The sequence below is a fragment of the Anas platyrhynchos genome, chromosome 8 (genome assembly GCF_047663525.1).
Source record: "Anas platyrhynchos isolate ZD024472 breed Pekin duck chromosome 8, IASCAAS_PekinDuck_T2T, whole genome shotgun sequence".
In the NCBI taxonomy this organism is placed as follows: domain Eukaryota; kingdom Metazoa; phylum Chordata; class Aves; order Anseriformes; family Anatidae; genus Anas; species Anas platyrhynchos.
Genome location: NC_092594.1, coordinates 29,782,105 through 29,802,482, shown reverse-complemented (window position 1 = coordinate 29,802,482; position 20,378 = coordinate 29,782,105). Strand labels below are relative to the sequence as shown.

The 20,378-nt window shown below is 39.5% G+C and overlaps 1 protein-coding gene across 3 annotated transcripts in view; it reads left to right on the top strand.

Moving 5' to 3' along the window:
* Positions 1 to 20,378, top strand: part of TESK2 (testis associated actin remodelling kinase 2) — a 75,777-nt gene that overhangs the window by 13,904 nt on the left and 41,495 nt on the right. For 2 of the 3 annotated variants that reach the window (XM_072041727.1, XM_027462534.3), the window contains exons 3-4: positions 10,901 to 11,022; positions 19,744 to 19,792. In XM_072041727.1, coding sequence (XP_071897828.1) covers positions 10,901 to 11,022; positions 19,744 to 19,792 — 171 coding nt within the window. The remainder of the gene's footprint in view (positions 1 to 10,900; positions 11,023 to 19,743; positions 19,793 to 20,378) is intronic. The other variant, XM_021273279.4, reaches the window with a different exon arrangement.

Genomic DNA, 20,378 nt, shown 5'->3' with positions numbered 1-20,378 from the left:
TCAGTCCTAACACACCCTCTTGGTTATTATTTCAGAACTTTCAACATAAACAACCCTTTTTGTGTTGCCAGTGTTTATCTGTTAATACCAAGTGAAAGGTTGAATTTGGCTCTTAGTACAACTCTGGCTTTTACTTTTGAACAATTTTAGTGACTTTGAGGCTTTGCTACCAAACTTCAAGCCAAAATCACATTCTTCAAGTTGGCATTAGTATCTCTATGAACTTAACTGTACAGAATACTTTTTCTTTAATTTTTTATCCTATGTAGAGGGAGACAGGAAGTCTGTTGGTTTTCTTTACGGTAGCTGTTGTAAGAGAAGTATGAAGAAAGCTCATACAGATGATGGAAAACAGGTCTTCCAGCTGCTTTTTCACTTCCTCTGTAGATTTTTACCATCCCTCTGCCAAGGACTCCTGCTCTCCCAGCTCAACCAGTTGAAGGAGATGTTGTTTATGTGCATGTCTTCATGGGAAACCGGAGTAGCTTAATCTACTTCTGGAGGTTTTTCAGTCCAATGTGGCTTGTGATGCAGCCATTCCTCTCTCACTTCAATGAAACTAATTCTTCAGATACCTGTGAGTTAGCACCTTCTGTTACTGTAGTCTCTACTATCAGCTTTAAAGAATGGTTTAAGCAGATGCCCATGAAGAGTGACAGACGAAGCTGGTTTTGGTCTGGGATATAGAGGGATGAAGAACTAGATGGCATGAAGTCTTTTCCAACCATATGCTTTTGACTTCACAAATCTATAATGCAAAGTAAAACAGGAAGATGTGCAGCATAGGAGGAAGGCCTAAATAGCAATATAAATGCCAAGCTTGACATAAGCAAAATATGCGGAGAGGAATTATGCCTAATAGACAAAAACTATTTTCTAGGAAAAATTAAGTGCAATTATCTCCAGTATGTTGCTGATGACAAAAAGAAAACTTATTATGGCACTGCAAGTCTAGAGACATAATGCAAGATCACATATGCACTGTGTTAACAGAGGTATGGCTCCAGCAACACTAAACCTCATATAAAAGGGTCTCTAAGACTTGCTTTCTATCATCTGCATGAGCTTTCTTCATGCTTCACTTAAAATGATTGCCACTTTGTATTAAGGAATGAAATAATAGCGCTGTCAATTTAAAAGTTAGAATATCTTTCTGGATTAATAGGCTGTAGGAACCCTGCAAGCTTGAATATGTATCTTGCACAGTTAATTTGTTGCCTAGGTTGGCTTTTTTTTTTTTTTTTCTGAAACTGATTCATAAGGAAGCATTTCTGGTATTCAGGATAAAAATACTCTGAAGGGGCAGCATTGGCATGGAAGTCAGCTGACGATGTGAAATTTCACAACATACGTCAAATCTATCTCACGTGTTGTCTTTGTCCTTTCTACTTCAGTTTCGAAGTTCTCTCATTTTCTAATGTGCTGTTTTGAACATTTGGTATAGGGTTTATACTAAGAAGGGATTGGTTACCTCTGGAATTACCAGCATGTTTGGGGCCCTGAGCCAAATGCAGGTGTTCTTCAAAAGCTGCATAAAATACTAGAGGTGAGATCACACAGTGTTATTGCTATTTATGAGACCATTTGATAGGCTTAAGAAGTATTTTATTTCAGTTGCCCTATAAAATATTTGTAGGAAACTGCCTAGTTGTATGTAAATACTCTTTCAGAATCAAATATTTGAGTTTTCTTAAGCTGGGGAACTGTGGAACGTGGTGTCAATACATCAGGGAAAAACAAAGAATATAAACAGTATCTAATAACTGGAAAAGTGGTTCAATGAATCATTTCAAGCTTAACCTAGTCAGTGTATAAAAATGTCATTACAGTGCATAAACAGTCGTATAATGAGAAAACAGATTTCTCAAACAATGCCTTTTTCTTATCCCTTTGTTTGAGGAAGAAGGCATAACAAGGCACAGTGGCTATTAGCTGTAATGAAAATTAGGCCTATTCTGAAACATGAAGTGGCTTGGGAACAGTCTTGCCTAACCAAAATTGTCTGCTCTCTCCTGCTAGTTTCATTGGTGATGTTTGGAGCCATCCTGGTTTTTAAGAGTGTTCTTGATTAAGATTGGCCGAGTGTTGAGATGCTTACAGCTACCAACAGTCTAAGCTTAACAAATTCAGAATCTACTGGTCTAAACAAGTCTTTTTAATATCTTTTTTTCTTCCTTGAGATTGGTGTTGCTACATCAGGCAAAATGAGATTTTTCTGGTTCTGCCTATGCTATGTAGCATCAGAAGTCCTTGTAGATTGGAAAATGAATACGGAAGCAGGGAAACAAGCAGGAAACTCAGATCTAATCCTTGTGTTTGTAGGCATGAGGAGTATACCTTGTAAGCTTTGAAAAGTGACATCCATTTGAGCGGTACCCCACCCAGGTGTGGTGTTCCTCTTCTAAATTTCTTTCTTCATTCTGTCACAGTGAGTTAGAGACATTGTGGTTGCTGTCTCCCTCCCTGGGTGATGTGATACCTCTTAGTAAAACAGCAGATCTTGTCCACACATGCTGTGTGGTCTTGCTTCTTATTTCAAAAGGATTTAGTTCTAAGCTAAAAATCTTCCTCTTTTGACCAGTGGAGGTAACTCTCAGGCTGACAGAAGCAAGATAAATGGGGCTTAAGGCCTCTTATGTGAAACTATAGTGTTAAAACACACCACTAATTGTTTGCTTGGGAATGCAGTCACTGTATTAGCGTGAACTGACCGAGATGGCTAGAGTAGCCTTAAAACCTCAAGCTCTTGAGTTGTATCAGCTGGGTGCCTCTAATCATTTGCTTCCTACTCTGATATTGGTCAGGAGTAGGAAGAAGCCTCATTCTGGAACTGAGATGAGGCATAAATACTGAGAAGGATTATTCCTCTCATGCTGTGTGAAGTATCAGCCTTTGGGAAGCCTTTTAGCAACTGCCAAGATGTTTTGTGTGGTAACCACGCAGACAGTTGCCTTCCTCTTGCTAGTGATTTTTTGATTATTGAGGTGCCAAGATGCTGTCATCCCAGTCCTTCTCACTTAATTAGCCAATGCTTTTAGCACATCGGCAGGGTGAAGTAAATAGGCCTTACTCTGATGGATCACTAATGTATCACTTAAAAACCTCACCTGCATAATTATCCCCTAGGGATTACAAAATGGCCAAAATACTCACGAGGCTTCATCCCTGCTCAGGTGTATCATTCATTTTAGGTTTTCCTGGCTCACTTGCAGGGCACTCATGCATGTTCGTCAGAATTGAGATTGCTTTGAAAGGTTAAGAACAGAGGGCTGGTTCATGTGTGACTTATCTGACATAACTCTTCTTTTGATTGATTGATTTATCTATTTTATGGCCAGAAGTCTTAAATATATGCGTATGTGTGTATATATATATATGTAACAATCCCCTTATAACATTTTAGTAGCCTCAAAGATGTCATGGGGTAGTAGACCTAATGTAAGTCTTGCCTTTTGTAGTGGTGTTGAAAAATACTAGGAAAACTTTGAAAATATTATTTCTGTAATGCTCCTTCCTGCAGTCCTACTTGGCATCGCTACAAGTAAGGTCTAAAATTGTACCAAGTGAAGCAAATTAACAAACGTGGGGGAAAAGAGTTTGCATACACTACATTTCATCTTCCCTGCTTTGATCAGCCAACTTCCCTATTGAAGAAAAAATCTTCGGAAAAATACAGCAGAACATAATAATTTCTCCAGCGCAGTTAAATGGTCTGTTTAGTTTTCTATTCTGTATGGAGATGTGCTGGGTTGGCAGCTCTGGGATTTTCTGTTTTGCCAGCTGGCAAACATGCACATTTGTGTAAGCTCATTCATTGCTGATACCAGGGGACAGGTGCTGATTTACTGTTCTTCAAATAACTGCGCTGGCCTGCGTCCAGCGGCAACATGGCTCAGCCTCGGGAACGGGCTGCATCCCCTACAACACACCTCTCTGAATGCTTGTTTTCCTGGCGTTGGGTGGGTGGTGGGGTGGAGTTAGATATTGCACAGGAGTGATGGATGTGGCAGTGTGATGGCAATCCATCTGTGCTGTGTGTGAGCTGCTTCTGGCTGGGGCGTGGGCGCCTTCTGTTTGCTGTTCTCACTGGACGGGGTCAGGGCTTGAGGAGAGGACAGAGCTGTGGGACATTGCTTTGGGTAATCAAAATGGAGATGCTGTTTTGGTAACTGATCCACGGCTGATAGTATGGATAACATAGTACCTGTCACATCAGTTGGCTTGATTTGAGTCCTGCAAATCCAGTTCTTGTAATTCCTAGCCATTGCTGACAATGAGGAGGCACTTAAGAAATTGCCTAGAATATTTAATTAGCTCATTTTTTCCTTTTCTAAGAGAACTTAATGTTCGAGAAAAGTAGTTCCATGAAGGCTGAAGTAACAAGAAATTATTAAGAGCTCTCATTTTTTTGGCTATGTCCACAGAGTTGTAGCAATTTATAAAAACATAAGTATCCTCAAGTAAGCAAAATGTAGCTTCTTTATACTCCATTCTCTCTTCTTTGTGCTCAAGCCCTAGTGCTGTGACTGATTATAGCAGCAATAGCTGCATGCAAGCAGGCTCTGCACAAATGTGAGACTGACTTCCTTACTCATGCATGAGTAACGTTTATTTGACAGATTTATGAGGGAAGTGTAAGGAAACTATTTCTGACCATAATAAAACTTTCTCTCAAGGTTCCCATGCAGATTTTTAAAACAAAATCAACAAATGTGTTTGAATGGTGATGATGACATTCCTGGTACAGTGGGGGATTGCATGCTTGGTACCAAACTGCTAATATATTAGAAAAGACTGGAGGTGCAGTTACATGCCAGAAGAACTTAACGTGAAGTGTTCTTGCTTAAAAATCATCTGCAGATCATGCAAATATAGTCACATTTTGCACAGGATAAAACCATAGTAACACAGGAAATATTTAATCATCAGTATTAAAAAAAGAAATAGGAGAATAAGGGCACAGAGATACAATATCTCATTATGTATTATCTTTGGATGTTTGACATTTGCAGATGTCAGATTTCCTTGGCTCAGAAATAGCATTATCACCTCCATATTATAGACTTAAAGAGCTAAAGAGGGAATGTACGCGTGGAATTGAAGTCGCATGCTCAGGGTTATTCAGTGAGCTGACAAGGTAGCTGACATTAAAAATGAAGAAGAATGAGCTCCCAGAGCTGTGCTTCTGACTCAGTATTTCCTTTTCTTACTGTGACTTTATACTTGGTATGGAACTACATATGCGAACTACGTAGTCAGGTTGTGGTATAGCTTAAAAAAAAAATAAGGCTCTTCTGCTTTTTGCCCAGCAATTAAGCAGCAGGTCCATGAATGAGCTTTGTTCTGGATTGCTGAGGGAATTTTATATGGTTACATTCTGCTGAACGGGCCACAAAATCAGGCAGCTTCCCCACCCTGGCTGTGCCTGTTTACATCTGATCTCAAACCGTGGAACAATAGCCCTCACATTCATTTGTGCTTTCTCTCAAAATAAGACTGTGGTTTCTTTTTTGCCTTTGATTTGCTTGAGATCAAGTTAGTGGCAGAGATACAGACAGATTCCTATCAGCAAATCGTTTGTTTAAAATAAATGAGTACTGTATTTTGGGCCCTGGTTCTACATTACAGCGGGCAATGAAGTAAAACAAAATACAAAAGAAAAATGAAATTTTTTTGGCACACACAAATGGATTTATAAAGTAACAGCTGTACTACTTACTAATTATAAGTTCACTTTTGTTTGGCAAAAAAATAGAGAACTCATTTGGCTGTAGGTGTGGAATATTCTGTAGTAATTGATCTTGTTACTCCGCTGTATCAGTGATGTTAGAAGTTTCTGAAGTTACATGATCTTTGTTTAATGACCAATTCCAAGCCTTTGTACTAAAGGGCAATGGTAAAAGCTGCAACTTTCTGTGTATGTCTCATTTTTTTCCCTCATACTAAAAGTGAATGCAGTTACAATTACTGTCAGGCTTTTAAAATGTATTGATTTATTTTTTGTGTAGTTCCTCTCTATCTTCTGAACCTGTGCTAAACTCATGTAACACATGTTGACTAGTTTTGTTTGGCAAGGCTTTGTTACACTTGGCATGTTTCTCTCTTGCTACAAGAAGTTAGGGTAGTGACATGCTATACCACTATGAAAACAGCCACAGCCCAGTCTTGGTCCCTAGCATCAACACAGCAGCTTAATATTATCTAGACTGATGTATTTCTTTAAGCTCCTATTTGTCACTACAGATTTTTCTACTGATGTGAGACTTGACATGATATTGACATTACTAACATCAGGATCTGAATGAGATCTGACCTGAAGTACAGGTTGATCTTCTCAATTAAAGGGAATTTTCCTCAATCAGAGTTTATGCATTTTTGTAATGCATTCATCTCCAAGGTATGAATATATGTCCATGAGAGCGTGGTGACTTGATGGCTTGACCGTGGGTCTTGAATAAAAGGCAGCTGACCCTAACTTTTTTAAGGTTCCTTTTGCTGTCACAGCAAGGAGGTCAGGCCTCCCTGAGATAAGTCTTGCATGAGGGCCAAATGCTGGTCTGCTTCAGGATTGCTTCCCTGTCATTTAATGTCCTGTGATGTATTCTCTTTTTAATAATAATTTTTATCATCTCCTGCATCTCACCAGCTTTTTTTATGGACTTGGACAATCACAGTCAAGCATAGGTAGTGCAAATGACCTGAAAGGCTAACTGAGGTAATACCTTCATCTCCTGTCACTGCAAGAGAAAATGGAGGCAAATCAGGTGAAGACACTTAGAGGCTGTCAGAGAAAAGAGAACAACTCACATAACTTTTTAAATGTCTACACCACCTGCTATCATCTATCATTAATGTGAAGGCTGAGTGTGCAGGGAACATTTGAATTGGTGAATATAAGGATGGTGAGTCAGTGCACGTAATAAGAATGTGTGCAGGATTCTTGTGGGTAATACAACGAGCTCAGGCAGGAAGCAAGCTTGGGGAATGTCATATATGTGGACTGGAGAAGGTTACGTGAGTAAAATGGTTAGTAAAGTGGTACTTCGGACACATGGCAAGAAGGGTGAAGATGAAACAGCCTGGTGAAGGTTGAGATGCGTAACAGGATGTTGAAAAATTGTTGTGGGTGACAGATTGGGGGAAGCAACCTGATTCTGGGTAATGGGCTGTGTAAGTAAATACCTGTAAATGTAATTAAGTGGTGAGGCTGGATACCAGAGGAGAGGAGGGTAAGGAAAAACTGGAAAATGATTAAAGGCAATTTTGGAAGGTAGCAATGATAAAGTACTTCCAAATCAATGTTACCTGGCTGAAAAATAACGAAAATACAGTAGAAAACTAAGGGCAAACCTTGAAGTTGTATTGGCAGATTTATAACATTAATATTGGGAAATGATCTTCAGAAACTCATTCTAAGGACAGCTGGAAGGGTACAGTTAATAGTAAAGGTCAAAAAAAACCTTGTGAAAGATGAAATCAGTCTTTCCCACACCTTCAGCATAGGCAAAGAGTGGAAGTAATATAAACGTTTGGATTTTCAGAAAGCTCTGGTATACCCATTAGCTAATAAACAGTTATTTAAACAATATTTAGGGTTTATTAATAACAAAGAACTTTGTAGCAAGCAGAAAATTAAAAATCCCAACTTTTGCAGGATAATTCCCCATGTGAACTGGATGCAATGTCTACATAGTGAGTAATTACTGTGAATGTGAGCCCTGCTCAATCACTATGATGATATTTCTTTCAAGTATGTTCCTGTTTCTCTACCTGGAGCCGTGACTTCCTCTACCTACCTCATTTCTTCAGAGGAAGGTAAGAAGGTCCAGGGCTGGAACGTGGTTTGAAGACACAGAGACCAGGCAGGCCATGCAGCTAGCCATAGCCAGGTCAAAGTACTTACAAAACACTTTGATCCTTGGAGAATCAGTGTGCAAAGGGACACTTAAACTGCCTGACAGCAATAAAACAGGGAGGCAATATCTGGTTACTGTGACCTCTGAGATGGAGGCATGTAGGTAAGCAGGCTGAAGGCAGACGAGGGTGCAGAGCAACATGGGAAGGCAGCTGTAGGATTGCTAGAATATTTCCAAGCATAGACATGATCATCCAGACATCACCAAAAGGTTACTTGATCTCATATGCAAGGAACTCTAATTAATAATAATGTCAACAGCTTTGACAGTTTTACAGCAAACCGGTAGGGTTCCCTGCTTATGTTGAGGGTACAGGCATGCACTGAGGCAAAATGCCCTATAAACAAACACTAAATGTGATCGGTAACATTTCTAAGGTCTTTACGAGTTTCCCTTCTGGAGCTGTCTTGTGGGTGAAACACCATTTCCATGCTTTCATGTACACAAAAGAGGCCTGACGGGAGACAAAAGATTAAAGACTGTTTGGGGTTTTGGCAAGGAATGCCAGTAGAGACCCCAGTTTTGTCTAGAGTATGAGTGACAGGTAAGTAGGTGCACAGGGTGGTGTAACTGACAGCTGCTGTAAAGAAGAGCTGACAGCTCAGATGATCTGGAGCTTGACCTTCGAGGTAGGACCTGCCTGTGCCTCTTGGCAGTCCGTTCTTGCTGTGCAAATGCTGTTTGCCAACTCTCCTTCAGAGCAGAGAACACAATTATCCTCCTGTGTATCCTAAGTGACTAATTGTGTGTTCCATGATGTATAAGCTGTCATCTAATTTTTATTCACTGTCTTGGGTATTGACCTCTTGAGAAGAAGCCTTTCTGCCGTCAGGTATGCCTTTCTCTCTGAACTCAAATGGTAGCTGGTGTGAGAGGACGAGTCCCTGTTCTCCCACCTTCAGCACAGTGTGGGGTACCTCTCAGAAATCTGTTAACATGCTCAGATGCTAGCAATCTGAGCTGTTCTGAAGCATGGTCAAAGTGATTTAATAAAAAAAAGAAAGCCCCCAAAGCTTGCTACAGAACCCAGTTCAGTCTATCAAGACTGAAAAGACTTCAGGAATATCCTTCTGACATGAAGAATGAAAAATGTCCTTTGCAAAACCTGCTCAGTTTTCTCTGGGCATGGTGTTAGTGCTGCGGCCAGCTGGTCCTCTGAGAAGCAATTGCTGACCGCTTCCTCTTGCCTGTCAGACCTGAAAATCCAGGAAGCATGCCGGACAGTGCTCCAAAAACTTACCCACCCTCTTTTCTGAGGTTTCCCTAGCTCAAGAAGAGGCCAAAACAAGGAAAAGGCAAAGAACAAGGAAGAAGGTGCTACTATAGGATAGGCTCTTCTTTTACCCAAGAGCAGAGGCAAAAGGATTTGACGTTCTGGCATGGAATGGAGTGAATTATAGAAATGGGCAAGAAATTAAGAGGTAGCTAGTGGAGTAAATGAGAAGGCAAATATTGTTCAAGACCACACTCCGTCCAAGTTCCTGCTCACCTTCTACCTCTATTCATTCCTTGTTGGCAGACCCTGAAGCTTCAGTGTTAGTGGAAAGCTGATTTCTGAGGGAGTCCTGTTCCGAGTAGTTCCCTGCCCATAGGAGTTAAGCTCCTTCAAATTCTTTCCCGTTCACTGCAAACCCAAATTGCTCTACCACAACGCTAAAGGTTCCTCACCCTTCTCCCAGAGGAAGTATTCCTTGAGCTGATAGAGCTGTTCTGTATAGACTGAAAGCTTTTAAATTGTCCTTATTCTGATTTGTTTGCATTGATAGAACAAACCTTCCTTTCTTAAGTGAATGCAAACTTTTTTTTTCTATTTTTGTTCCTCAGCCAAAGCATTACAGCTAATAAAACTAAAGTATAACTAAAATAGGTATTAAAAAATGTCTGCATAAAGAAGTTGACCTCTCCGGCTCAGCTTGTTCATTCAAATTGGCTCAGTATGCAAAAGCTGCATAAAATTAAAAATTAATGAAAGCACACAATAGACACAAGAAACCTGACCAGTAACACTAAACCGCATCAACTTAACATGCAATCATCCTGCTCAAAACTAATAAGAATGCCAAACAGGCAGGACAGGTTACGCACAGAAGAATTCTGGATTATCTTGTTATAACACACTAAAGCTGTAGTTCAACCAGTTTTTTTTTAAAGCCGGTATTGCCACTGAAAGGAAAAGTCCCATGCTCATGAACTTGCTGCTGGCTTCTGCTCTTGGCGCTGCTTTCTACATCCTTTTCCACCTCCTCTCTCTGATCCTTATTACCCTGGGATTACTGTGTGGCTGTGGGTGAGCCAGCTGAGAAGCTTGTGTGCATGGGCAGGGGAGAAGCAGGAGAAAAAGCCTGTGGGCTGTTCTTCAGCTTGGGCAGTCCTTTGCTGTTTGCCTTACGCTATCGTGACAAGTTCTTTCTAATAGTAGCACATCTACTTAATGTTTGCCTTTTTGCTGGTGGCAAATACGCTGGTTTGAGGGTAGCACGTCAGAAGTGGCTGGATTCACGCATGTCTGACTGGGAAAGCTGTCTCTGGTGTGCTGGTTCTGCACAGCTGCTAGAGAAAGCTTTTTTCATGCTGACACTCTGCAGCCACTGCTGAACATCCTAGACTGGGTGATACCATGTCCAGTAACATCTCTGCTTTGCAGTACGGGTTGGTGTAAATGCCTTCTCTACACTGAGTGTAAAATCTGGCTCATGGTCCTAGTCAACAAGTAAATCTTGACTACTTCTGAAATCATCCCAGCAGCTGTATAAGACAGGGTCTCCACGTTCTGTGAACAATGGAGCCAGCAACTGGTATGGAAAAAGGAGGATATGGATGGAAAGGAGGTGAGATCTATAGGACTTGGAGTAGGGAACTTTCCCTGGGCAAGCATGTGGCTTCCTTCACTGATGCTAAGATGATGAGGCGCTGCCTTGCACGGGTGATGTCCAATTTCATGTTGCTAGGACATGTTCTTATCATTTTTTGCTTGTATCTTGCAGGTAAGACACAGAACTTCAGACCAGGTCATGGCTTTGAAGATGAACACACTGAACAGCAACAGAGCAAACATGCTGAAAGAGGTTCAACTTATGAATAGACTCTCACATCCAAACATCTTAAGGTATACTACTTTTTCTGAGTTGTATGGAGATAGGTTGTCTCTAGCAGAGCTTTTCTATTTCCATTTTTTTTGTATAGCTGTATCTATGAATGTGTTAGGAACAGCTTCTAGCAGCTGCTGTCCTAATGAGAGAAGTGGAGTGGGAAGAAGAAAGAAAAGACTTAAGCAAACAGAAAATTCACGATTTTGGTATCTTGAGTTTACTAGTGATAAGTAATTTCAGAGAAAAACAAGTTTCCACGTTATTTTCTGATGAAACAGTGGAACGATCTGAAGAGGGAAATGGACTTCTCTTCACAAACTTAAATGATTGCAGATTTATCACCATTCACATGATTTGCGGTTACGATGATAGTCCAGGCAGTACAGCTTTCTGAAAGCTTTTGTTGGAAACACAGTGAACTTTAATTTCCTCTTTTTCGCAAGATTATTAAATAGTACAGATACAGTACTGATTCCTAAAATATCTTTATAATTAGCTTATCTGATCCGTGAAGTCCTGGCTCAGTCTTCATCAACCGATGTGTAACAACTTGTTTGTTTCCTTCAGTATTCATGAGGATTCAAACCAGAAGCACTTGGATTATCTTTAAAGAGTATTCCATTAATTGGTGTCTGTTCTGTTTTTACTAAAAACAAACACAAAAAACCCTGAGAAGGTAGAGAACTTTTACTCCTAGTAAAACTGTATTGATTTTACTGGTCCCAGTGTATAATGATCTGAGTGTTGTAGTTTGCCTCTAATCAGACTTTTGTCTGATTTATTTTTTCTGCTACAAAGTGAGATAAGTTCTCAGCAATTATCCTTGCTCTTCTATTTATTTTTTAAATGATGTGAGAATTGGAATTTTAGTTTTCAGGATCTTTACTTTTCTTACATCTATCCACCGCTCGTTTTCTCTCAGAATCCTTAGATACATGGTGTATAATCCTGGTGGGCTGATACAACTGCTCTTTAGTAAGCTTTGTGGAAAGAACTTCATTGGATTGTCAGAATCATAAATTCAATACATTTCAAAGTTGCTTCATCAACTTTGTGGTTTGTAAATCTTTATTAAAAAAAAAACAAAACAAAACTTTACCACTCTGTTCAAAATAAAGTATTTAATTTAGGCTGGGGTGAAGGAAGGTAGGAAAGGGATGGTTTAATATGCAAAAACGCATTCACTTACAGCTTAATTTATCCCTATCCCCCTTGAACAGAATTACACAGGTGTTGCTGAGAACAAGAGTTATGGTACTCAGTTCTGAGTAATTGCTGAAATTTAAAGGCCTTATGTCTAAGAGATCATATTGATGATATACTGATGTCATCTGGCCTTAGTCTATAAATAATTTGGAATCAGTGGTGTTGCACAGGTGGTCCGGAAGAAAGACCACTAATATATCAATTTATGGGTGAAGCTGAAAAGGAATTCTATTTGATCTCCCAGCTATTACACAGGATTATCTATGTTCAACTAAGCAGTTATGAGTGAATGCATAAGAAATAAATGTCATATGTTGAAAGGTATGTCTTATCGTGGCATAACTGTTTTGAAGCATAAACAGCACTCGCTTTGTGAAATGCTTCATCTAAGGCTTTTTCAAGGAGAGCTGGTTCTCAAGTATTAAAAAGTCTTTAATGTAAGTATGCTTGCTGCAAGCAGCAAGGATATTCCTACAGGAAATGCAGATGAGAACTACTTAGTTTTATTATTCTATTGAATAATAATGTACAGTAAAAACTTATTTTCTTCCTCTATTGCATAACTTGGTGTTACGGTTTTAGTTATGTTTCACTTAATTTTTGGTTTAAAATCACTCACTGCGGTATCTCCAGTCCCTTCGTGTTATTTGACAGAAGATTTCTCCCTTTCTAAATGTTACCTACCTCTGCGTGTGTGTGTGTGTGTGTGCACATCTGTATGTATGTCTCAGAAACCTGTAAATTACTGGCACTTCTTCTAGTTTCATAAAAATTAGCTTAGGACCCATTTCCCACTTCAAAAACACAATAAAAATGTTTCATAATCATTTACTTGCATAGTATAGTGCTGAAAGCTAAAAACATGGTGTTATCAAGTAAGGGCAGTGGAGTATTGCTAAGAGGTCACTGGGAAAATGTTCTGTAACACCGTGCTTCTTTAGTTTTAGATTTTTAGAAATTATAGACTTGTGTTAGTTTTAAAGGGAATGATCTTCTTCCAAGAAGTTCTAATGCATAACTTCCACTTTCCACTGGATCTCCTCCACTTGCATTGAGAGTGATCTCTGATTTTATGTAATATATACTTATGAGCTTCTTCATCTTCTGTAAGCTGTAGAACTATCTACTGTGAATTTATGCTGTGGACAAGTGACTTTCCATCAGTCCTGAACTGCTCTTTGCCAGTCAGGGCACTAGTGGATTCTTAAGCTGCAATGTTTAGGTCACACTGAGCAGTGGTTAACTCCAGCTGGCCAGAGGGCTGTGAGATGCTCTCCTACTACACGTCTTGTCAGATTATGAAATGGGATAGATACCGGCTTTATGGTATCTAAAATCTGCTTTCAGCCTATTTCAACACGTGTGGTTCGGTTAGTTAATATTTTAGAAAGTAAGTGTCACATTTAGCTATGATTTGTTTATTTTGGTGTACCAAAATCTTCCTTAAACTGGGTGGGGTTATGTTTTTGAACATCCTGATGGTTTAATCTGTAAATGAATCTGTCTTTGACATCGAATTCTTCTCTGCTTTATAAGAGCTAAGTGATATGGCATAGAGAAAAGATTCCTTGTTCTAGTGTGTTTGGTAGCCAAGGATCATTATTATCCATTGTATAATAAAAAGAAAATAAAAATCCCCTTTGCCAGTGTTCCAGAATGCATTGCAGACTTTTACTAGCCATCCATTCCAACGTGCCTGCAATTAATTTCAAGCTGTTACTGCAAAGATTCTTGTGTTTTTGCCATTAATTGCACTGAAGTGAATAATTAATACTGATGATTATTTGAGACTGCTTTTGCTTCTGTGCTATCTATATCATCTCATTTTCACAGTTCCAGATGCCTTTTGAGTTTTTTTTTTCCCCCCAGCCTACAAGCACCAGTCTGGTGTCTGAATTAGTCTGACTTTCTTCCATTCCTGAGCACTACAGAGACTTTGCCTTAGTGACCTAGACGCTTCTGTACTTCTTTAGGAGGCAGAGTTGTGACAAGGTATTCCAGTTCCTCCGCTTCTAATACTTGATGAAATATTGGTCTGGTTATTTAAGCTTTAAAAATAACTTGTGTTGCTTGGCACAGAGCTGGAAGGCTAAGTATCACCACTCTCATTTCAGTGTTTCTGTGCTCAAATTCTGCATTTGGCCAGCCATGTAGATCCGTCTTGATCAGAAGACAGTGAAGAGCTTAGTTTTCACTTCCAAGTTCCTGTAAGTGTATCATCCCTGTGGTAGCATCACAAAGACTCTTGTGGTCAAATATATATAATTATATATAAAGTAGATACGTTAAAAAAATCTTGATGCAAAGTACATTAGAAAAAGTCAGAAACTAGCCTCCACTAAAGGGTTTATTTTGGCAAAAATGGAACCTCTTTGTTAAGGATGTTTTGGAATAGAAGCTCTTGCAGCTGCATGAATGGTAAAAGTAAGGGGTTTTGGAGGTTTTTTGGTCTCCCTCTCTATTGCTTCCTATTTCTATTAGATGTGATTACAGAGGCAGAGTAGATGTTAACTGTAGTATTGTATTTCTTATTCAGTCATCGTCTCGGCAATCAGAAACTAAGTAAGAAAGAGCTGCTTTTCTTGTTATTCGTTTCCCCCAGGGATCAAATTAAGGACGTTTTAGGAGTGGATGGAGCAAAAGCAGACTAGTGGTGTTCATGGAGTGCTCTGAACTGTTTCTACCACCAGCCCCATCTTGCATCATCTCCTTTCTCCATCTCATTCCTGCATGCAAGCTGGAGGACTAAAAAGCTTTTCTGTCTCTGCTCAACACCTCTCCTTCCCCTGGGCGTGGGGATGGGCTGCTTTCTGGCAGCCTGGCTTATCACATCTTACCTCAAAACAGATGATTAGAGCAGGAATGGAAGAGCGAGCTGGAGTTCTGGTTTCCACCATGTGATGTTTACTATAGCCACGTTAATACAGAGCGGCTGATGCATGATACAGCTGTAATAGCTGGGGGTAGGGGAACCAGAGGTTTGGAGCATTTCTTTACTTCCTTATTCGTTTGTGTCCCACTTAGAGTGCAGGCTTGAGTTAGATCTGCTATCAAGGCTGATGTATGTTTGTAAATGCTTTTCAGCACATTGCTGCTTCTCTGAATGCTGCTGCTGCTCCGTGGTCATGAGTTTTTACCTAAATCAAAAGAAGAAAAGAGCTGGAAAGGACTCCAGAAATCTGCCCTTGTCTCCTAGGCTCCAGACTAGGAGACCTGATACCTTTTCATTCTGGTACTAAGACCTTTACATTCTGATAATGTCTTACAGGTGTGTTTTCCTCATTGTCAGAAATGAAGTGGTGTGCTAACACAGATTCTGTGTCCCCTGTGCTGTCTCTTAAATTAGCATATCTTCAATTTTGAGATAGAATTTCAGTTTTTAATATCACTACTGTTTTCCTGAAAAAATGCTTCTTTATTTAAGCTGTACCTTAGGGACTTCATTTAAAACAGTCTGTATGCAGAAAGCCTTAGCTCATGGCTAAAGTGCTCTCGTGGGAGCACTTGGAGATATTGCTGCATTTGGCAGTGAGCGTGCAGGCAGATTGACTCATTGATTAAATCTACTTTCTGTGCACGCACACAAACAAAACAAAATAAGAAGGTAGTGTGTATATTATGCAGACTTCTTTCAAGGAGAATTTTCTGTCAGCTACTTTCAGACAAATCCAGCCCCCTGGGAAAACAATACCCTTTTCTGATGCAATTTTCCCTTATCAAACCCTCCTTTTTGTGAAATTGTGATTGACTTTGTTCCAACAGGTAGAAGAATGGCTTTTGTCTTCTAGCATCATTTGTCTTGTATCAAACAGCAGTGTAACAGAAAGGAAAAAAATATTTTTATTCTCTCTATGTGATGCAGGTATCACAAAAGAGTACTTTAGAAATGTTGTACACAATAAAAGAGAGCCTGTGTTGTGTGTAATAGATGGAACACCTTACCTCTGTCTTAAATCACAACGCAAGTGTAGAAAACTTGAAATATACTTGGTGATTAAAATGGTGCATAAAACATTAAGGAAGGTTTTAATGCATACTTAATATTCTTACTTACTCTTCCTTCATCAATAGTGTAGTGAAGTAAGCATCTGTCTCTTGACCTCGTTTCTTTTTATAATACCGAGCTTGTATGAGAGATTTTTGCATTGGTGTGTCTGGTTTGTTTGTTACTTTTAATGTTATCCTGAACCCCCTGAATTCTTTCACCTAAGCATCAGTGGATTTCCGAGGGCATCAGTTTATTATGTCGGACTGTCGCTGACCTAGGTTTATCCACAGAGCAGGTACATGGCTCAGTGAAGTTCTTTTAATGGAAAGCACATGTTCGATGTCTAGATATCCTTAACGGCTGTTTAATCTGGATATTAGTTTTATTTGATTTCCCAAGGAGGCAAAGGTTGGACACTGAGGCTACTGAGTTTTTTTTGTTCCCCATCTGTCTAGAGTTTTCTCCCCTGCAGTCTGACTGAGCTGGAAGCACTTCGGTAACTGCCCTAACAGACTAAAAAAAAAAGTCCAGAATACTTTCTTCCTCCTGTCTAGGAGGACAGGTACTGCAGATTGAGGAATAACCTGGCTCTCAGAAGCAGAGTTTTGCAGCACGGGAACATCACTGACACTTGTTAGAAAGCTTTTTGTGGTGGAAATGTTCTGCACTGTACTTAGGGTGGACTCGAATAGCATCCCTCAAACATTTGCAGCTTCTGGGGGAACTTTTCCAACTGCTAGTTACGACTTTGGAAGTGATTCAGCTTCTCTGATAAGGCCAGATGTTCTGTCTTGAAAATAAGCTTCCTTATATCTGCAAATGATCTCCTCTTCTGTGGATAGCTGGCTCATTGAGGCTGCTTCCAACGAGAAATGTTTATAGGAAGCGTAACCCTTGGCCGACAAGACAGCATGCTGAAGTTCACCTACAAGCACATCTTGGCTCTGGAGACAGCACGTCTAGCCAACAGGAATAATCTCAGCTACACCGGGCCAGCATGTCAGCTTCCTACCCGCAGAACTTGGAATCTCACCTGGGACGAGCTCAGAAATGGGAATCTTATGTTAAACCTTACTTGGTAATTGTATTTCCTGGTAGCTGCTGCTTTGACTATTACCTTTTAGTGAAAAAGCTTTCCAAGAGTATTTTGTAGCAGTACTTGGCTTAACCAGGAGGCTTATTATTGCTTGATAGAGCAGTGAAGGAGAAGTTTTCCAGGAATTTGGATCGCTAGAGGTCTGTTCTATCAATCTATTTCCCAGAGTAGGAAAACTGAGATTCTCGACACAGTGTTTTAATGGTTTCAGTATGTTGCTGTAAACTCATTAATTCTGTCTTTATCAGCGTATCTGGTTTCTCTTTTCCTGGCTAATAACTTCTAAAGATGTGGGTTTTATGAATGTATCTGTCCTTCATTTTTCATGCGATTGTGATACTGAACTTTGTTTTACTATCTGATGTAAAGTCAGAAACGTATGTCTGCTTCCCAGTAGAAAACCAAGATGTTTAAGTATTTGTGAACTCTGAGTAACTTGAGCCAACGTATCTTTTCTGCCTTAAGTGTAGGTTCACAAAGGTAATGAATATGTTTCCATTGAGGCTTCCTTTGACCAAAACAGGTCATCAGAAAAAGTTCTACTAGGATTTTGATGACAGCATTTATTTATTCTGCCTAGTAAAGATGAGGAATTTAATTTTACCAAGTTTTTGATAAGTTTTTCATTGCATTTAAATTCTTAAATTAGGTCAAATGGAATAAATTCCTAATTTAAAAGTAACATAATATATCTTTATAAAAGGAAGAGTTGATATATCGATGGAAACAATATTATTTTTGTCTCCATTGTTGAATGAAAATATTGCAGAACTGGAGTAACCTTTGTCATTACCATGTTTCATAGAAAAGAAAACACTTGAAATTTGTCTAATAGTGGAACTGGTATCTTTTTTTTCTGCTTTTGCTTGTGAATAAACTGTTAACACCATGCTTTAGAAGACTGAGAATACGTGAAGGTAGAAACAGATTTTTGCTTTGGAGGGGCCTGGTTTTCCTAGTTTTAGGAAGCTTAATCTGTAAACAGGTTTACAAAATTATTCATGTGCAGTTACTGTATGAAATGAAACACGGGATCAGCAATGTTTTGTGTAGATAGCGTATCTAAACCATCTCACCCTTTCCCTCAACACTTTGTTGTGCCTTGTTGCTCTTCATTAAGCAACGGGAGTTGTAATTTCACTTTCAAGTAGTAATTTGCATATTTAATTTGGGGAAGATATTATTATTTGAGGTGAGAGAAGGCAATAGACTTCAAAGTACAAGTCCTGCTTCTCTTTTTGGTTATAAAAACAGATTTCCACAGTTCAGCTTATCCAAAGAACCTTATCTATATTATTTCTTTGGCTGCTTGTAATTTACTAGTCAGCTGTTAGATGAGAGAACAGTAAGGATCATTCATTTGTTCAAAAGCAGCTTAGCTTAACTAGTACTGCGTGTCTTGCAGCATTTTGGTTTTAAATTCGCAAGGTTTTGAGGATATAAAAGGACCTTTTCCTTCAATCCACACAATTCCTCTGTTGCATTTAACGAAATCACGCATTTCTACACCTTGCTCGTAAAGCGGAAATTTCTAAATATTGTGGAAGTAACAGATGTGTTTCTCCTTGTTGAGACCAAAGTCTAGATAGTGAAACTGAAAATTGGTTACTCCAAAAATGACCAAAACTGTAACTGTGCCAGGAGGGCTGTGAGGTGCACACAGGTTAAGTTGTGCTGAACTTTCTCATGCGAGATGCTTACTGTTCATTTCCATTTTGTCACTTATAGGTTCAGCTTGTATGGTAGTAAGAAATGAGCTTGCAGTTGTTCTGTTTAAATATATGGCACATTTTCTGTCACTATGCAGAAAAATCAAGGGTGACAGTCATTATTGTTAACTGCAGGAGTCTGAACCTTGTGCAGTGTAGGAAATGTAGTGGTGAGTGTGTACACAGGGTATCATTGAAACTTGCTTCCATGGAAGTGTTGAAAATAAAAGGGGGTGGGAGGAAGGGAGAATAAAAGTATGCTGCACGCACGTGCTCTCATATTCTCGAGTGGTTAGGAATGGGACAGAAAGGAACATTTTTATGCTTAATCAGCGAAATGCAAAGGGAAGTAATTTGCTGTTTGTGCAGACCAACACTGGATAACTTGGCTTCCTTAAAACAGGGAGCTCTCTGAGGCTCTTCCTTTCTGCATAAAACATTATACGCTGTCCTTTGCTTATAGTCAAATCACTAACTTCCCATCTTGTTTGAGCTGTCTCCTGTGCTCTCTTGGAACTGCTTATTGTAGTGTAGGCACATGATTTTGTTTTGTGCTGAGACTTTTAAATAATCATCCTTGAGGTATGCATTGTCTGAGAGGCTGTTTTTTTTTTTTTCCTTCTTTCTTGGCATAGCCACTACTTTTTATTATTTTAGTTTCGTTTTTAAAAACAAAGCAAAATAAAAATAGAGGGGGGGAAAAAAGCCCAAACCACTTTTCTTTTCTTGTTTCTTGTAGGTTTATGGGTGTCTGTGTGCATCAAGGACAGCTGCACGCACTTACTGAGGTAAGACTATTTAATGATATACATACTCAATACGAAACTGTTCTCAGGCCAGATTCTGCAGCTGCTCTTCACCTAGAGTCAGCGTCCTTCACAGGGACTTGTTAGTTAATCACGTGCTGCTTGCTATGTGGTGGGAAGGTTGCAGCATCAGGCCTCAGAACTGTACTTTGCTTATGGCCCTGGAATGTCTTTTATCATTAGAAGCTCTCATTAAGATGAAAAAAATCAGTGGGAACAAAATTCCACTGATACTATTCTAAATAAGAGATGTGGCTCACCACTGAGGTGCCCCTAAGTAATACTTGTGTGAGACATTGCTTTGCATTTAATTCTCATCTATACTCTGCTTGCATGTGCATTTCACAGGTGAAACAGGGATGTTTCAGCTGGGTGATATTAATGTGTTCAGTCCTTGCCATCTTTTTATTGGGAATAACACAAACATCTGAGCTTAATCTGGGTTCCATACAGAGGAACTATTCCATTGCCCGTGTACCCTGCCAAGGTCCATTTATCGAATGAGAAACTGAAATTTCAGTTCATGGGAGTCTTCCCACCAAATTTCACTCAATTGTGCATTTAATTC